The sequence below is a fragment of the Agelaius phoeniceus genome (genome assembly GCF_051311805.1).
Source record: "Agelaius phoeniceus isolate bAgePho1 chromosome W unlocalized genomic scaffold, bAgePho1.hap1 SUPER_W_unloc_2, whole genome shotgun sequence".
NCBI classification, from domain to species: Eukaryota; Metazoa; Chordata; class Aves; order Passeriformes; family Icteridae; genus Agelaius; species Agelaius phoeniceus.
Genome location: NW_027509867.1, coordinates 1,696,222 through 1,716,001, shown reverse-complemented (window position 1 = coordinate 1,716,001; position 19,780 = coordinate 1,696,222). Strand labels below are relative to the sequence as shown.

General features: G+C 52.4%; 1 protein-coding gene and 1 pseudogene across 1 annotated transcript in view; one reads left to right on the top strand and one right to left on the bottom strand.

Moving 5' to 3' along the window:
• The window catches only part of LOC143692633 (uncharacterized), a 133,232-nt gene extending 132,658 nt beyond the window's left edge, over positions 1-574 (bottom strand). Inside the window, exon 1 of the mRNA XM_077172883.1 lies at positions 560-574. Within this exon, the coding sequence (XP_077028998.1) occupies positions 560-574 (15 nt within the window). The remainder of the gene's footprint in view (positions 1-559) is intronic.
• Positions 575-6,042: 5,468 nt separating this feature from the next.
• Positions 6,043-19,780, top strand: part of LOC143692632 (uncharacterized) — a 136,395-nt pseudogene continuing 122,657 nt past the window's right edge.

Sequence of the window (19,780 nt, the reverse complement as noted above, 5' to 3'; positions counted from 1 at the left end):
CCCCAGTGTGGATCATCTGGTGGCTGATCAGGTGGTTACTCTTGCTGAAGCTCTTCCCACACTCCAAGCACTTGTGGGGCTTTTTCTCATCATGAAGCTGCCCATGGGCCACCAGCTCTGAGCTCTGGCTGAAGCTCTGTCCACCTTCCTGGCCCATTGTGGGTCTTTCCTCCTCACAGCACCCTGGGCTGGGTTTGGAGCCCCTCCTTCTGTGGGATCTCTGGGACTTGTCCTCCACGTTGGAATTCTGCACTGTGAAGCCACTCAAAATGGCCTCTTCCATGATGTTCTGCTGTAGGGATTTGTCCTCCATGGTCTCCATCCTCAGCTTCTTCCCTGGGGGAGGAAGGACAAGGAGAGGATGGGATTTGCCTCCGTGCCAGAGGGAAGGGGAAGGAGATCCCCCCAGTGCATCCCCAGCAGGACGGGGTTGGCAGCAGGGTTGTCCTGGAGCCGGGGGCTGTGCTGGGCTGGGAGATGGAGCAGGAGAGAGGGGCAAAGGGGCACTGACTGCCTCCTCACCTGCCTGGGTATCCCAGGGCTCCTTCCTCTTCCTCACAGCCTCCTCCTCCATTGAGTCAAGGTTTGGGATTGGGAAATCCTCTCTCGGAGACCAAACAAAGAGTGCACGCCTTGTCTTTTATAGAGGATTAAAGGGAAACTTGGGGGAGAGTCTTATCCAGAATTACAATTTAATAAGAAAATGAAGATCAAGGCAATCATACAGAAACACTGCCCTAAACTGACAGAGTCAGGATATAACCTGACACCCTGCTGGTCAGGCTGGTGGCTGCAGTCCCATTAAATGGTGGCTGCAGTCCTGTTGGAGGGATGAACGTTATTCTGTCCAAACAGTGATCCTGTAGAAGGGTCTGGTCTTCCTCTGAAGGTCCAGGGGTGGTTCTGGAGCTCTTGTCCTCTGGGAATCCAGTAGGCAAGCTGCTCCTGGTGTTGCAAGGCTCAGCTTATATCCAGGCAGGAATGCTTGGATCCTCCCCCTGGGCGGAGCATCCCACAATGGGATGATGGAATTTTATCAGTCCTGTAGTGACACTCAGTGGCCCATTCCCAGAAGATATCTCCCCTGGAGGGCGTTATCAGGGCTGAGTCATGGAAGAGATCAAGAACACTGCCCCACCTGCTTATAGCAGTTGATGGGGATGGGCATTGAAAACATGCATTTGGTTCCATCTTACACTGCAGCCTGAAACAGTGGGGGAATCCCTGCTCAGGGGGTGAACACCACCCCCCTTACCCAAACTGGCTCAGGTGTAAAACCCCCACCCCGGGAAGGCCACACACACAGGGGACAATGTCACACTTGCCCTGCCCCAGGGGAGGTCTCTGTCCCTGTCACTGCCTTGCTCTCCCCTTTTTTCTCTTTCTGTCCATCTCTCTCTCTACCTCACATTTACTGTTCAATAAAACCTGCTTTGGATTTGGTCTCATTAGCACCTTAATTGGGGCAGAGGCATCTCTCTTACGATTTTCTTAACCAGATTGTGACATCATTTTGACAGAGTTGGTTTAGGCACTGTTCTCTTACCCCAAGGCCCTTTGACAACAGCATGGTTCCCTCCTCTGAGGAGGTTGTGGTTCTCTCTGGAGGAACTCTTGGAAACTTGGACGCAGATTCCTCTGAGCAACCTATGGGAGAACTGATGAGGAAAATGGCTGTTGTGGGTCCAGGGTGTAAAGAAAATATTTTGTTGTCCTTGCTTGAAAAGTTTGTTAAAAACACTGGAGGAAAGGGAGCAAATGTTACAGCGACTCTGACAAGGTTCATTCACCCCATGGTGAGGAACACAAGGCTGCTAAAAAGTCCCACAGGAAGCCCAGCTCAAGTAGCTAATTTCCCAATTAAATCCCAAATTCACAGGCTTGGGGGCTTTGTCAAATCTGAGAATAATTTTTCTCTTCATACCTGTCACTTTTGTGACAGCTACACAGAGCTTTCCCTTCCTTTTAATAATATCTGTATGGGGCCAAATTTGCACTTTTCTTTTGTTGGAACCTGCCAGCACCTGAGCTGGAGGAGTGCAGGAACTGATGAAACTTGGAATTGCCACATCACTGCTTAGATTGTCAGTTTATTCATATTTGGGATTTGTTTGTGCTTTCATCACAAGTCAGTTGTGGGAAAATCAAATATTCTTCAAAGTATTTTATGCAGAGTTTAGTTTGATTTCTGCCAAGTTTATTTTCTGCAGTGTCCAGGGCATGCTTGAAGGGTCTCTGTGCCTTCACCCTGGGGGATGCTTGAGAGGGGCTTGGGGGGGTTGTCCCTGTCCCTCTCATCCCAGGCCATTCCCCAGAGGGTGTCCCTGTCCCTGTCACCCCAGGCCATTCCCCAGGGGTCTCCATCATTCTCACCCAGGGAATGCCTGGGGGGTCTCCCTCCCTCTCTCCCCTGTGCCAGGGGGTGCTCGGGGCAGTCTCTGTCCCTCTCAGCCCAGGGGATGCTCGGGGCTCTCTGTCCCCTGGCCCTGGGGGATGCTCGGGGGGTCTCCATCCCTCTGGCCTCAGGCAATGCCTGTGCAGGGCTGGGCACCAGGGGCTCTGTGTCCCTCTCACCGCTGAGGCTGCTCGGGGCTGGGGGGGCTCTGCCACCTTCTCACCCCTGGGGAGGCCGGGGGGGTCTCTGTCCCTCTCAGCCCTGCTGGGACCCCACCCAAACATCATCGGGGTCACAGGGACAGAGACACCCCCAAAGCCCCAGAAGGGCTGAGCCTGGGATTTGGTTTGGGGCTGAGGATTTAGGAAAGGGCTGGAATTGGGGCTGGGTTTAGAGTTGGGGCTGAGATTTGGATTAGAGCTGGGATTGGGGTTAAGGCTAGACATGGGATTGGCTTTAGGGCTGGGGTTGGGATTGGGTCTGGGGCTAGATGAGTCTGGGACTGGGATGAGAATAAATACAGAACTGTGAGTGTAGAGTGAGATTGAGACCAGGATCATGGTCAGGTTTGGGTCTGAGCTCACCCGGAGCAGGACAGGAGGGGATGTCACTGTTGGAAGGTTTGGGGAAAATCCTGGATTGGGGAAAAACAAGGTGTGAATGCCTTGGGTTGGGGATTCCTCTTGCCCAAGTCCATCTCTAGAAGTCACCTGATGTCCATAAAAACCTCCAAAAACCAAGAGTGAATAAAAAAAAGCCACCAGGAGTGCCCCATTTCCAGTCTCATCCCTCTGGGGTTCTGGTGGTCCCCTGTCTCTGGGCTGTTGGGGATCCCATGGGTCCTGGGGATCCCCCCGTCTACAGGGTCCTGCTTGGGGATGCTGGGGGGTTTTGGGGTCCCAGGGTCTCCCTCTCCAGGCTCCCCTCAATCCAGCCACTTGGGGTTCCCCCCTCTTCCCACCACCCTGTCCTGGTTTAGGGCAAATTTGGTTGAAAACCTCCAAAAGGAGTTTCCTCTAGAATGCAGATTCAGCAGCCCCACTCTCAGCCAGTTCAGGAAAATATTTCCTTGGAGAAAACTGGAAAAAACCGCTTTAATTAACAGGCAAAGCATTCACCAGCACAAAAATTGAACAATATTAGGTAATAAACCTCCAGCTGCTCCAAAATAGTCCTTCCTTGGGCTCTACCTCGGCTCACTTGGTGTCTTATCAGTCTCTTATCAGTCCCTCCAGCGCTGGAAATGCCACTTCCAGTGGCCCAGGCCTGGCCAGGTGGGCCACAGGTGGGAGCTGCCAGTGGTGTTCTGCGTGTTCAGTCCAGAGCAGGCTTAAACAGCTCCAAAGAAAAAGAAAAACCACAGTCCAGGGAACTTCTCTGCCTCAGAGAGCTAAAAACTAACTAAAAGCAAAGGAGAGCTCAGTCCTGTCCTCTGTCCATCCAGGAGCCAGAATGTGGAGGAGTGAGTGCAGTGCCTGAAAACAAACTGCAGCTTCTTCCTCCTCCCCTTGGCTCTCAGAACCAGCCTTAAAGGTGCAGAACTCATTTCTGGGCTAAATGGACCGATGGGGCACGAGCATCATGAAGTCACCCCAGGACGCGCCCCTGTCAGGGTCAGGGGGTCCCGTCCCCGCCTCACCTCCGGGCTGCCGGGGGTGCCCCAGCTCCGGTATCGCCCCTTCCCCTCTCCCCGCCCCGGGGGTCCCCCGTTCCACAGCCCCGGCTCTCACGGGGATCCCCAAAACCAATGTCCCGCCCCGTCGGTACCGGGCCATCCCCACGTGGACCCCCGGGACCCTCCTGAGGGGCGATCGCGGCTCCTCTGCCCCCGAAAAAGCTCCTCTTAGGGAGCCCGGAGATACCCGGGGCTCGAGTCCGGGATCTGCCGGCTCCGAATACGCTCCAAAAAAATCCTCCCGGACACCCCTGGCTGGAGTTATTTGGGAATTGAGCTACCTGAGCTGGGCTTCTTGTAGGATTTGCAGCAGCCTTGTGTTCCACAGCCCTGAGTAAATGAACATTATCAGTCACACTGGTATCATTTGCTCCCTTTCCTCCAGTGATTTTAACGAACTTTTCAAGGAAGGACAACAAAATATTTTCTTTTTCGCTGGCCACAAACAACAGCCATTTTCTTCATCATTTCTCCCATAAGTTCCACAGGAGGAAGGAGGGACTGTGTCCAAGTTTCCAAGAGTTCCTCCAGAAAAAACCACAACCTCCTCAGAGGGAACCATGCTGTTGTCAAAGGCACCTGGGGTCAGAGAAGAGTGGCCTAAACTCACTGTGCAAAAATAGTCTCGCAATCTGGATAAGAAAATTTCCAGAGAGATGCCTCTGCCTCAATTCAGGTGCTAACAAGACCAAATCCAAGGTGGATTTTATTGAACGGTAAATGTGAGGTAGAGAGAGATGGAAAGAAAGAGAAAAGGGGGCACAGCAAGGGAGTGACAGGGACAGAGACCTCCCCTGGGGCAGGGCAAGTGTGACATTGTCCCCTGTGTGTGTGGCCTTCCCGGGGTGGGGGTTTTACACCTGAGCCAGTTTGGGTAAGGGGGGTGGTGTTCACCCCCTGAGCAGGGATTCCCCCACTGTTTCAGGCTGCAATGTAAGATGGAACCAAATCCATGTTTTCAATCCCCATCTTCATCAACTGCTATAAACAGGCGGGGCAGTGTTCTTGATCTCTTCCATGACTCAGCCCTGATAAAGCCCTCCAGGGGAGATATCTTCTGGGAATGGGCCATTGAGTGTCACTGCAGGACTGATCAAATTCCATCCTCCCATTGTGGGATGCTCCGCCCAGGGGGAGGATCCAAGCATTCCTACCTGCATATAAGCTGAGCCTTGCAACACCAGGAGCAGCTTGCCTACTGGATTCCCAGAGGACAAGAGCTCCAGAACCACCCCTGGACCTCCAGAGGAAGACCAGACCCTTTTACAGGATCACTGTTTGGACAGAATCATGCTCATCCCTCCAACAGGACTGCAGCCACCATTTAATGGGACTGCAGCCACCACCCTGACCAACAGGGTGTCAGGTTATATCCTGACTCTGTCAGTTTAAGGCAGTGTTTCTGTACCATTGCCTTGATCTTCATTTTCTTATGAAATTGTAATTCTGGTTTAGACTCTCCCCCAGGTTTGGCTTGAAACCAGTCCAAAAGACAATGTGCGCACCCTTTGTTTGGTCCCCAAAACAGGATTTCCCATTCCCAAACTTTTGCTGGATGGAGGAGGAGGCTGTGAGGAAGAAGAAGGTGCCCCAGGAGCCCCAGGCAGGTGAGGAGGAAGTCAGTGCCCCTTTGCCCCTCTCTCCTGCTCCATCTCCCAGCCCAGCACAGCCCCCAGCTGCAGGACAACCCTGCTGCCAACCCCGTCCTGCCGGGGATGCACTGGGGGGATCTCCTTCCCCTTCCCTCTGGCACGGAGGCAAATTCCATCCCCTCCTTGTCCTTCCTCCCCCAGGGAAGAAGCTGAGGATGGAGACCAGGGAGGCCAAATCCCCACAGCCAAACCACGTGGAAGAGGCCATTATAAATGGCTCCACGGTGCAGAATTCCAACGTGGAGGAAAATCCCCAGCGATCCCACAGAAGGAGGGGCTCCAAACCCAGCCCAGTGTGCTCTGAGGAGGAAAGACCCACAATGGGCCAGGAAGGTGGACAGAGCTTCAGCCACAGCTCAGAGCTGGTGGTCCATGGGCAGCTTCATGATGGGGAGAAGCCCCACAAGTGCTTGGAGTGTGGGAAGAGCTTCAGGCCGAGCAGCACCCTGATCAGCCACCAGATGATCCACACTGGGGAATGGCCCTACGAGTGTGGGGAGTGTGGGAAGGGCTTCAGCTGCAGCTCTGCCCTCATCAGGCACCAGCGCATCCACACTGGGGAGAGGCCCTACGAGTGTCCCCAGTGTCAGAAGAGGTTTCAGACCAGCTCCAGTCTCCACCTGCATGAGCGAATTCACTCAGATGAGAGCCCCTTCCTCTGCCCCGACTGTGGGAAGGGCTTCAAGCACAACTCCACCCTCGTCACCCACCGGCGCATCCACACTGGGTAGAGGCCCTACGAGTGTCCCCAGTGTGGGAAGAGCTTCACCAGAAGCTCTCATTTGACAAAACACCAACGGAGGCACCAGTAAGGGAAGCCCTGCAAATGCCTCGATTGCAGGAACAGCTTCATGCACCACTCCAGTTTCATCCCCCATGGGAGAAGCCACATTGGGAAGACCCCTGGTGATCCATGTTCCCCATGATCCATGCTGGGAAGACACCTGTCCCTTTTCCTGCCCCTGCCAATGACATGATGTGGGATGGAAGAACATGAGGGTGTGGCCATGGCCCTGTCATTACATTCACTCCCACCTCAGGTAATTGCCAGGGGCAAGGAAGGGAGTCTCTCTCTTTCTCTCTCCCTGAGGAGAAGGGTGTCCTTTCCAGGCAGGGGAAATTGTGGCCAGGCAGAACCAGTGATCTGTGTTTTTATTTTCCCTGTAAACAGTTATATTTATCCCTTGTGTTATCAATATCGTTTCTGCTCCTATTTGTTTCCTTATCTCATTGCTGTTCCCAATAAATTGTTCTTCTCTCAGCCCGAGATCTTTGCCTTTTGTGCTTTCCATGGGAGGCAGGGGGGCAGCGAGGGCAGCGCAGTTTTAGCAGGAGCAGGAAATTGGGGAATCCCATTCCTGAAGCCCGGCCCATGGAAACCGAGCATCCCAGCTGGTGGCAGCCCTGGTGGCCATGGCAGCAGCCTTGGGAGCGGGTCCCTGGCTGGGGCCATGGGAACCTCTTCCCTCTGGTGTCCAGGGACAGGAGTGGAGGGAGCGGCTGCAGCTGAGTCGGGGCAGGCTCAGGTTGGATGTCAGGAAAAGGTTTTTGGCCAGAGGCTGCTGGGGCCCTGGCCAGGCTCCCCAGGGCAGGGTCCCAGCTCCAGGGCTCTCTGAGCTGCAGCAGCGTTTGGCCAGCGCTGCCAGGCCCAGGCTGGCATTGTTGGGGTGTCCTGTGCAGGGCCAGCAGTTGGACTGGAGGATCCTGATGGGTCCCTCCCAGCTCAGCCAATTCTGTGCTTCTGGGATCCCACGAGCCTGGGGATGGGGCTGCCAATGGTTGCCATGGCAACGGGCTCTGGCTGCAGGCCTGAGCTGGTGTCCATGGCAACCACCCCTGGCATGGGGTCTCCATGGAGCTGCCAAGGGACTGAGCATAGCAACAGGGGGCTGGGGATGGTTGCCATGGAAACTGACCATAGCAAGAGGGGGCGGGGGATGGTTGCCATGGAAATGGACCATAGCAACAGGGGGCTGGTGACGGTTGCCATGGAAACTGACCATAGCAACAGGGGGCTGGTGATGGTTGCCATGGAAATGGACCATAGCAACAGGGGGCTGGGGATGGTTGCCATGGAAACGGACCATAGCAACAGGGGGCTGGGGATGGTTGCCTGCTAAGGATCAGATTTGTCACAGGCCCTCAGAGGGGTTCCATGGGGACGTTCCAAGAGTCTCCAGGCTGTTCCAGAGTTGCAATGTCACAGGCAGAGACAGGGGCTCCATGGAGACCTCCCAGGGCTTGCTGGGATGGTAAAGAGCCCCGTGGTCAGAGGCAGTCACAGCCATTCCATGGTGACACCCCGGGGGACCTTGGGCTGCAAAGGCATCCAAGTGTTTCAAAGGCAGATGAGAGGAGTCCCCTGGGTGGCCAAGGCAGCCAGAGCTGTCTCTCTTGGCAGATTTCATCTGGGAACAATCTCTGCACATATGGAAATTTGGAGGAGGAATTGCTATTTTGTACGGGAGCCTCTGGACGGGGGGACAGTTCTGTCGCAGGCACTCACGGGGGCTCCACGGTGACATCCCAGGAGTCCCCAGGCTGCCAAAGAGCCGGGATGGCCCAGACACTCACAGGGGTTCCTGTCATGGGCACAGTGGGAGCTTCAGGCAAAGTTTAATATTAGAGTAGCTCCTGTTGGGTCAAAACACAGAAAGGATTCCCAACAGCCCCCACAGATCCCCAAATGTCACCATTGAGTCAGAGATGACACAGACTCAGATCAGAAGGCTAAGGGCAGAAAGCCACCTGTTTTTTTAATCCTCTTCTTTTAGGCCTTGGTTTGCTACAGGTGGATCTCACTGGTCATTTATCCAGCACATTTCACATGATTGGCCAATTAAGACAACACCCTTCAGTAAACAACTTTATGGAAAAGAGCCAACTTATTACAGACATTTTTGGGGCAGCAGTTATTCATGCTTGTTTAATGTTGGGCCTTTCTGGGGGCACCCTGGATGGGGTAACCCTCCTATAGCAGTTCTGTGCCAGGTGAATGGAAATGCATGGGACTTTTTCAGTCTTCAGCTTCTTGTTTATTGTTATGTTTTCTAAAGTTTTGCATGCTGTGCACACCAGGCTCAGCAAGCAGGGAAAACACCACAAAATGGCCCCACAATGTACAGTTTCAAGGTCTTTGAAAGTTGTCTCATCCAATTAAGTCTTAAAACGTACATTATTTCTACTTATTTACCAATAACTTGTCCCTTAACTATCCACATAACCTCTGCACTGTGCTTTCCTTGACCAACCACGCTGTGCCACCAACAGTACAGGAAATGGAGCAGATAAAGAAGAAGACAGGGACTACACCCCAATTCCTCCATCTTGCTTCCTATCTACACCATACTAAAAATTCCAAAACCTAAATTTCTCACCCTAGTGAAATACAATACCACCCTCTGATCTATTTCACACTTTGGTAAATTCTAATCTGTCTCAAAGTCCTGGAAGTCCACTGCATGGGTGAAGGTTAAATGCAGTGTTTCTCTGGGGCTCAGGATCCCTCAGAGCAGACAGAGAAATATTCCCTGTGCCTTGGATTCCCACACATGTGGGAGTTCCCAGAAACATGTGAAGTTACCTAAAAATGTTCCAGGTAACTAGGATTAGAAGGAGAAGAAATAGAGAACAACAGAAAGACAGAAGATCCATAGAAGGACACGCACATGGGCACCAACTGCTCAGGTTCCAGCATCACCAACAGAGGAACCCCAGCAGAAGGCAGGATCCACACCCTGGGCTGGCCTCGTGCTCGGGCTTTTAACCCCCTGGGCCTCCATGGCCCCGCCCCTGGGGTGGGACTGCCAGTTGCTTGTCCAATCACAGGCAGGGTAGCACCAGGTGCTGGTGTGTGATTGATTGATTGACAGCTGGGCCAATCAGAGCTGGGTTAGCACCGCCCCTGCTGTGTGGTTGACAGCTCTGCTAGGCCAGGGCTGGGGACGGGGCTCTGTCCCACCACAAACCAAGGCCTGACCCAGCCCTGGCCCCACACGGGCATTCCGAGCATCCCAAGGTGTCTCGGGACATGGATCTCATCCAGCCTCTGACAGCGACCACGGTGACACTACAGAACCTCATGGAGCCATGGCTCAGTTGTGACAATGGAGATCCAAGGAAATGATGGTGAGACTGTGGAATCCCGGAATCATGGAATCAAGGAGACCATTGTGCAAATCATGGGCCCTATGGAAGCAAGGATCAATGATCAAACTGTGGTTTGATTGTGATTGATTTAAAATAGAAACAAGGAGCCATTGTTTCACAGCGGGGCTGCGTGGGGCCAATGGACCCTTGTGACTCTGTTGGGGCTCATGAAACCAAGAAGCCATTGTGACATTGCCAGACCTCATGGAATCAAGGAGACCATTGTGACAGTGTGGGCACCCATGAAATCAACGGAACATGGAACAGGTCTGCCTGGTTTTGCCTTCTGGGGGCTGTCTGACAGGTCCCACTGAATTTGACATGTCAGGGGCCACTTCCCATCTGACTGTGAAGCACTGGGGCTCTGTGCTTTTATTCCTATGGGAAGTGTCTTTCTTGTCTAGGCACCCATGGCTGAAACTGGGATTCTGTGTAAAATTCCCTATATCCAAGGGTTACTCCCAGACAAAATCTGCCCGTACAGTCAAGTCTGGCCAGCCTTGGCCTCTGGTGGCTGCCTCTCATCTGACCTTGAACCACTGGGGCTCACTTGTTTCCTTCCTATGGAGACCATTGTGACACTGTGGAGCATTGTGGAACCAATGGGCCATGGTGACACTGCAGGCCCTTGTGGAACCTGTGACACTGTAGGAACTTGTGGAACCAAGGGGAACATTGTGACCCTGCAGGGTACCATGGATCCAAGGGGCCACTGTGACACTGTGGGGCCTCGTGGAACCAAGGACATCTTTGTGGCTCTGCTGGGCCGCATGGTCCCAAGGGGCCAGTGTGAAGCAGCAGGGCTTTGTGGAACCAAGAGGCCATTGCTGCATTTCAGGGCCTCATGGAGCCAAAGGGCCGTTGTGATCCTGCAGGGCACTGTGGATCCATGGAGAGCATTGGGGCGTTGCAAGGCCCCATGGAATCATGGAGACCATTGTGACCCTGCAGGGCCTCATGGAAGGAAGGGGCCATTGTGACGCTATGGGAACTTGTGGAACCAAGGGAATCATTGTTGCACTACTGGGCCCCAATGGAACCAAGGGGCCATTGGACACAGCCAGGCTTCATGGAACCAATAGATCATTGTGACACTGTGGAGCCTTGTGGAACCATGGAGACCATTAGGATCCTTAAGGACTTGTGTAATCAAGGGGCCATTATGACACCTGAGGGCCTCATGGAAGCAAGGAGCCATTGTGACACTGCAGGGCCATGTGGAACCAAGGGAACATGAAACAGATGTGGCTGCCTTGGCCTCCCAGGGGTCACCTGACAGGTCTGGCTGACCTTGGAATGTGGAAGGCCACTCCCATCTGCCCCTGAAACACTGGGGCTCTGGGCTCTTCTTTTTATGGAAAAGAACTGTCCATTTTTTCCAGGCATCCATGGCCAAAATTAGGATTCCATCTCCAAATTTCTGTGTATCCAAGGATTGCTCCCAGACAAAAGTTGCCAGGACAGACAAGTCTGATGGGTCTTTGACTCCTGAGGAGCAGCACTCATCTGTTTTCCAAACACTGGAGAGGGCTCTGTGCCTTTCCTTTTATGAAAAAAACCCAAACATCCCAGGCACAAATGTTTGAAATTAGGACTCTGCATTCTTAATTACAAATATCCAAGTGTTGCTCCAAGCAAACCTGCCAGGACAGACAGGTCAGGCTTGCCTTGGCCTCTGGTGGTTGCTGTTCATCAGCTCCTGAAACACGAGGGCTCCGTGGTTTCCTTCCTATGGAGACCAATGTGACACTTGGGAGCCTTGTGAAATGAAGGGGCCACTGTGACACTGCAGAGCACCATGGATCCAAGGGACCATTGTGACACTGTGGGGCCTCGTGGAACCAAGGACATCATTGTGGCTCTGTTGGGCCGCATGGTCCCAAGGGGCCAGAGCAAAGCAGCGGTGTGGGAGTTAGCCCAGCTGTAACTCAGAGTCAGACAGATTTTACCCTCGAAGAACTGGGCGTGAGTTTCAAGCCCTGGGAATCATTTGTTTAACTTAGGGTGAGTTTGAGAGTTCCCCCATAAGCCTTTAGTGTTGTTATGCTAACTTGTCCCAGTTCTCCTCCCCTATTGGTTACTTGTTTCCCCTACAGGTTTATTGTTCTACAGTGTTCTACCCTCAAGTGTCGATGTTGTTGCTTCGCCTTTATCTCAGGTCTTTGAATCCTACCCCTCGTACTGTGCTCGACTTCTCCATGTTTATTGTTTTTCACCCTGTTACTAAAGTTCTTTTTGGGCAACTCCATTGATCCTGCTTGTAGGAGTGTCGGGGGGTAGGACAGTTGGGATGGACGGAGACGAGAGATCTCTGAAGCCAGGTCTTGGAACTTGTGGTTTATTGCAAAGAATGTGGGTGCAGGGGCCTTGTTTGGAGCTGCCAGCCACAGCTCGGAGCAGGCCCGAGAGAGGAGCTCAAAAGAGGCGCCCAAAATGGATGCCCGAAAGAGGAGGGGAGTTCCCATTACAGTACAATAAATCTTCTGTGCTGCATATTCTAATTTTCACTAACCAATCTAGTACAAGATACAAATCTTATAGCATTTACATACAGCCTATAAGAATCATTACATTACCATACTGTGTTACATTTTAAACCCTAAAAACTCCTCTTTGGACCCCTTCTGCCAAGCTAGTAGGGTCTGCTCTTCCCCTTGGACCTGTCTGCAAGCAGAGGGTATTGTTTCATCAAAAGAAGATTACCTTAAGCTGACCATACCATTGTTTTCCAGTTGTTCAGTAACTAAGGCTTGGTATCTCAAAGCATGCTTTCATTTCAATCTCATTTATAGTTTCCATATTCTCAAATATTTTTGCCAGGCAATCATATTTATAAGGCTTTCCTGTTTCATCTTCCCCAGCATCTGCTCCTTTTCATTTTCACCACCCTTGCCCTGAAGTCAGGGAACCAGAAAGGTTTTTCACAGCCACCCTCATTGTGACCTTTGGCGCCCGAACAGGGGCCCTGACATTCAGTCACGTCAGCTGGGGTTAGCTGATGGATAGGCCCGCGCTCCCCGGGATTTTGGATTGTGCTGGGGCGGCAGATTCATCATTGCTTCGAGGGACCTTGGCCAGGATCCACAGGGACAGTGACAGTTTCACCTGCGTAGGATTGCAGGTGGGTTTGGGGAAACGCAAGACATTTATTGCCCATTTTGCCACTGTGTTTTATGGGATATGCACCCACATCCCATAACTGATTTGGGGTGTTCCGGTGGCTCTTACCCATAAGGCAGAGAAAGAGAAAAATGGGCAGCCAGATGTCCAAAGTAGAAAGAAGCATATATGGATGATTTAAGTAATTCCCACTGATAACGGCAAAATATTTTCAAAGAAGAAATTAAAATCAATCATGAGGTGGATCATTAAAAATTTTCCAGAGGCCTTTCCTGATGAAATCCATACCACAGAATTTTGGGACTCATGAGAGTTCAACTGTAAAACTTTCCATCAAAGGGACCCCATTGCACCCCGCATGCTCCCCATCTTCCACACCACCCTTCACCAGCAAGCAGTGTCTTGAAAACTCAATCCATTGGTCACTCCTAACCTGGGACCACCCCTCAAACCTGCCTTTCTCAGACCTTCCACAATGGTCCAAGATGGCAATGGCCACGCTGTTTTGGAGCATGATGCCCTGGAGACTCAAGACAGAAGGAGCCTGAATGTGGATCGGGAGCCGGAGCATCCTCCCTCCATCTTGGCTCCTCCACTTCCTGCTACCACAGCCTTCTCTTCCGCCCTGAACGAACCTCCAGACTCCACCCCCACACAACTGTGGGTCACACCCCCACTGTCAATCATTCCACCTCCACCCTGGGCCATGCCTCCAGAGCTCCACCCCAGAAGTCCGCCATCCTAAATCAAGGCCCTTCCACCCCAACACCTGACAAAATGGCAGTGCCCTTTGCCTCACCCTCCAGCAACAACATAACCCCCATGATCAAAGATACTAAGCCCAACTGTCACACTATTTCTAATCTGAATGTTTTTGCTCCAAGTTATTCTTCTTCCCAGGAAGAAAGTTTGGACTCCCCAGAGCCACCTCGCCCCTCAACCCCAGAAGATCCCTAGGAAAGGATCTGGAAGGAAGCAGTTAAGGAAGGAGACTGGCAAATAGTCTTGAAACTCCTCATTGCCCCCATTTGTTATAAAAGAAGGGGGCAGAATCCCAGCTATTGGCCATTGGTTTATGGGGAAATCAAGGACCTGTGCAGGGCAGATAAAGACCACAGGAAGGACTTACCTTGTTTTAATGGCCTAATGAGGGCCATGTTTACAGCACATGTCTTAACCCCCTATGATTTAAAATATATTATGACCACATTGTTGTTACCAACAGAATACACCCTGTGAGAAGGGGGATGGAAGTGTTTACTAAATCAATTAATAGCAGACTATGCTAATAATGAGGCAAGGGCAGAATTGACAACCAACCATCTAGCTGGAGAAGGACAACACAGCCTACCAGATGATCAAGCAGCAGGTATCCCCAGAGAAGTATTGGATGATATCAAAGAAATTGCATTGAAAGCTTTAGTCCAGGTATTGGATGGTAGCACCCCCAATTTGGACTGCCTTGGGTTGCTGCAGCCAAAGCTTTAGGACAATCAGAACATCCTGGGTGCCTGTTGAGTAAGCAAACCAATGCTGCCTCCCTCACATTGAGTGGCTGCTCTCAGACACAGAGACCATCAGACACGCCACCTTGCAGAACAGTGATAGAGTTTTTACTCTGGGCACATGGGCATGGCTGTGTAGACTCTGAGGGCATGTGCTGCATGAACCTCTCCAGCCACAGCGAGTCAATCCACAAGAGCATTCAGGTACTGAAGGAAGGGTTCAAGAAGCTTCAAGTGGAAAACAAAGACTGGGTCAATAAACTCTTCTAATCCAAGGGACTAAAGGGTTTGATGATGTCTACCTAAAACAGGACTATTAAATCTCTAAGTGGTTGTTGTTGGACTGTTAATTGTCCCATGTTTGTTTGGATGCTTTTAGAAAGTCTTACAAAATTCTTTCAGTTCCATCTTTGTTGTAAAACAGAAAGGGGGAAGATACCCAATACAGGATCCTCATGGACTCCTTGGAGAAGAGAATTGGAGGCCAGGATGGCACAAGAACCTCTCAGAGACTCAGTGTGGGAAGGAAAATCGTTAAAAGTACCTAAAAGTATTCTTAAATCCATAAAGTACCTGAAAAACCTTGAGTATCTCAAGGCATTAAAGAGCCCCACTGAGTGTCAGTACAAAGCTCTCCAGGGACTCATTAATGCAGATAATTGGGGCCATGATTGCACAAACCTCTCACAGAGTCTGTATCAAAAGGGAAACACCAAGTACCTTCAAATAACTGAAGTACCCTGAAGTATTAATGAGCCCCACTGAGTGTTGTTACTGACAAAGCCTCTCCAGGGATTAATTACAGCAGATAATTGGAGGCCATGATTGCACAAACCTCTCAGAGACTGCAAGGCAAAAGCCAAAGCCAAAGTCCTTTGAAAAACCTGCAGTCCCTGCAGGGAGCATGAAGGAGCCCCCAGGGCCATTGCTGAGCAAGGCTCCCCAGGAACTCCTTGCAGCAGATCCTTGAGGCCACTGGGATGTGGGCTAGGGGGGGATGCTGAGGGCAGCACAAGGGGCTGACAGTGCCCAGCCTGGCTGGGGCTGTGCCAGGAGGCCCCAGGGCCTCAGGACAAGGTGTCTCCTCCCAGCCCTTGCTGGCACAGACCCTGCTGTGCCCCAGGGCACCAAGACTTGGCTTCTCTTTGTCCCCACCTGTCATCACTGCCTGCAGTTCTCTGCTCTGCCTGGGGCCTGGGGACACTTGCTCAGTCGTGTCCCTCACTGGGACCCATTAAAAGTCCAAGAAACTTTGGAGTTGGATTCTGCCTTGGAGTTCTGGAGAGGTTTCTTCAGCTCCCTCTCAGGGACTGATGTTCAGGGCCTGAGCACAAAGGCCCAGAGGCTGATGAAAGTCCTTGTGCTGTGTCTGTGCTGCTGAGCTGGGCTGGGCTCCTGGCACAGAGGCAGCTCCTGGTGACCAAGAAGAGCTTCAAAAGCACATTTCTCTGGATGAGCAGCTCTTGTGCCAGCCCAGCAGGGCTGGGGCACTGCCTGCAGCCAGCGTGGGCACAGCCCAGAGGCACAGAGAGCTTCAATCAGTCAGGGCTGGGAAGGGGTTGAGAAGTGCCTGGGGCACAATCACTGCCAGCCCTTGGCACAGGAACCTCTGGCTGCAGGACAATGCAGCTGCAGCTCCTGGAGCCATCTCCTGCAGCTGGAACATGCCAATGCCTGCAGAGCCTGTGAGTCCATTCTCTGCTTGTCTCTTGTGCAGAGCAGCCAGGGGTGCCCAGGGCTGTCCTGCAGAGCAGGGTCCTGCAGCCCAGGGCGCTGTGCTGGGGCAGGGACTCTGCTGCCTGCCAGGGACAGCTCTCAGCCAGCCCTGGCAGCTGCTCCCAGCGCTGGGCAGAAGCTCTGGGGGGAAGGAGCCACCCTGAGCAGGGCAGGGGCTGCTGCTGAGAGGGGCTGGGTGGGGCAGGGCTGCTCCCAGCTCCAGACCAGCCTGGGCACAGCTCCGGAGGGCACTTCCCAAAGAAGGTAAGCCTGGGATTGCTGGAAAGATCCGGAGCTTTCCTGAGAGTGTTTTCCATTTCCTGCTTGAAGAAGGATGGGAAAGTTGGGGTGATGAGAAAAGGATTTTTGCTTTTTAAATATTTTTATATATTAGTAGCTCTGTTAATTACTGTTATATAGTTATAAAACTATAATCCTTACTTAAGTCTATTAAACTCTTAACTAACTCTAATAAAGTACTATTATATACTTATATAACTCTAATCCTTAATTTAGTCTAGTATGTTTCCTTACCTCTCTCAGATTTTAGAACAATAAGCTGACTGTCTAAATACACTCCTGAAATACTGTATGGTCTTATTCTCTTATATAGTCCTGAAATATTGTATGGTCTTATAGGAAGAGGACCTATAGGAACATTTTGGTTTTTAACCAGAATATGAGCAGTCATTACAAAAAGTGAAGGCAGAGAAGCCCTTGGACCTACTCCAAAGGTTTGAGCCAGGGTGTGTAACTGGGGCAACTGAATCTCCTATTGGATGTTCCTGTTAAATATCCTTATTAATCAACCTTAATAAATTGCTGAAATCAGGGGCTGGGTGTGCCCCATCCCCACTGGGACACCTGGAAGCTTCCAATTATTATCTGATTTTTACTTTACTGTTCTAACACTGTTGCAAGGGTTTTTTTTTTCTCTTTTGATTATAAAAAACAAGGGGATGAGAGAAGCAGAACAGGAATTGTAATCCCAGAATGACAGAATATTCTGAGTTGAAAGGGACACAGCAGAATCATCAAACTAATGTTTGATCTTTTCCAGGGACTGCAGAACTGTAAATTAAGTTGATCAGTGTCTCTGCTGGGAGCCTCCCAAAGGGCCCTCAGCCACTCCTCAGCCCTGCACAGCAGCAGCATCACCTTTGCAGGGCCCAGCAGGGCTCTCCTGAGCTGCCCTTGCCCAGCTGCACACAGAGCCTGCCCCAGCCAGGGCCCTGCACACAGGCAGGTTTCTGTAGGGCCCCAGCCAGGGCACACAGGCTGGCATGGGCTCTGTGAGCGCTGGCAGGGACAAGGCTCCTCTCAGGAGGGAATGTCCAGGCCCAGGGAGATGCTCAGGGAAGGAGAGGGGGCTGAAGAGAGCAGCGCTGGGGCAGGAGGGCACTGTTGGTGTGTGGGAGGTGCCGGGCACAGCTGGGCATGGGAACACTGTCCTGAGTGCCCGGCTGTCTCTGCCCTGCCCTCTCAGGCACAGCACCACAACATCTGCTCTTGGTTCTGCCCTGCCTTGACATTGGCACTGTTATCTGCTGCTCTCAGGGAGGCTCTGGCATCTGCAGCAGCTGAGTCAGGCACTGCCCTTGGCATTCCTGCCAGGCAGGGCTGTCCATGGCAATGGGGTGTCCAAGCTTCCCTGGCACCTGTGGGGCTGTGGGCAAAGCAGTCCATGGCAAAGGGGAATGAGCTGAGCCCCCTCCCTGAGATCCCATCATGGGCACAGCCAGGGATCTCCTTGCTGTGCCCTGCCAGGCTCTGAGCTGCCCTCCTGGGTGTACTCATGCACAGGCCTGGCTGCTCCTGGCACACTCAGCCAGCACAACTGGAGCTCAGGCAGGGACCTGGGTGAAGGCTTTCCCAGAGCAGGAACAAGGCTGGGTGAGTCCCAGCGGGGCAGTCTGCAGGGAATGGCCCAGGTTTGGATCCAAGCAGCCTCTGCTGACTTGTCACTGTCCTTTCTCCATGAAAAGGTGCCCATGTGCAGCCCCAGCAAATGTCCAACAGCAGCTCCATCAGGCACTTCCTGCTGCTGGCATTGGCAGACACGCGGCAGCTGCAGCTCCTGCACTTCTGCCTCTTGCTGGGCATCTCCCTGGCTGCCCTCCTGGGCAACGGCCTCATCATCAGCGCCGTAGCCTGCGGCCACCACCTGCACACGCCCATGTTCTTCTTCCTGCTCAACCTGGCCCTCGCTGACCTGGGCTCCATCTGCACCACTGTCCCCAAAGCCATGCACAATTCCCTCTGGGACACCAGCAACATCTCCTACACTGGATGTGCTGCTCAGCTCTTTTTCTTTCTCTTCTTTATTGTAGCAGAGTTTTCCCTGCTGACCATCATGTGCTACGACCGCTACGTGTCCATCTGCAAACCCCTGCACTACGGGACTCTCCTGGGCAGCAGAGCTTGTGCCCACATGGCAGCAGCTGCCTGGGCCAGTGCCTTTCTCAATGCTCTCATGCACACGGCCAATACATTTTCCCTGCCCCTTTGCAAGGGCAATGCCCTGGGCCAGTTCTTCTGTGAAATCCCACAGATCCTCAAGCTCTCCTGCTCCAAATCTTACCTTGCAGAACTTTGGCTTCTTGTGGTTACTGCCAGTTTTTCATTGTGTTGTTTTGTGTTCATTGTTTTCTCCTATGTGCAGATCTTCAGGGCTGTGCTGAGGATCCCCTCTGAGCAGGGACGGCACAAAGCCTTTTCCACCTGCCTCCCTCACCTGGCTGTGGTCACCCTGTTTGTCAGCACTGGTATATTTTACTACCTGAAGCCTCCCTCCATCTCCTCCCAATCCCTGGATCTGGCCCTGTCAGTTCTGTACTCGGTGGTGGCTCCAGCCCTGAACCCCCTCATCTACAGCCTGAGGAACAAGGAGCTCAAGACTGCAGTGAGGAGACTTATCATTGGAAAATTTCAGAAACATTAAACTGCTGGCCAGTGTTTGCAAATCACGTGTAATAAAAGTCATATTTGATACTTCTTCTTGGGTTCATTTTGGAGTTTCTTTACCTTTGTATAATTTTTTAATCTTGTCCACAAATAAATGTCATTGTTTGTACCATTTCTCATTTTGTTTCTCTCCACCTTCCCTGTGGACACAGACTGTGTCAATGAGGGGCTGCACTCTCGGTGCCTTTAAATGAATTGATGCTCTCTCCCAACAAAGTTTTCTGCAGAAAACTGCAGAACTTTTCTGCCCTTTTGTTGCCTTCTCTGGAGCTGCAGCAGCAATGTCTGTGTGCAGAGCTGGGGCAGATCAGTGCTGGCCCAGCAGCTGTGCCCAGCAGCAGCAGCAGCAGCACTTGGTGTTGCCAGTGCTGCTGCCGTGGCCCTGCCCCGCTGCCCTGGTGGCCCTGGTGTTGCTGCAGGGCCTGAGTGCTCTCGGGGCCGGGCACAGCCCTGGGGGTGGCAGTGCCGGGGCTGCAGCAGGGACAGGCCATGGGCACTGCTGGGGCAGCGCTGACGCCTCAGGCCAGGCCCTGGGGGCTCCAGGCTCCTTGCCCAGGCTCTCTCAAGAGCACGGCCAGGCCAATGCTCAGCACAGAAACCCCCG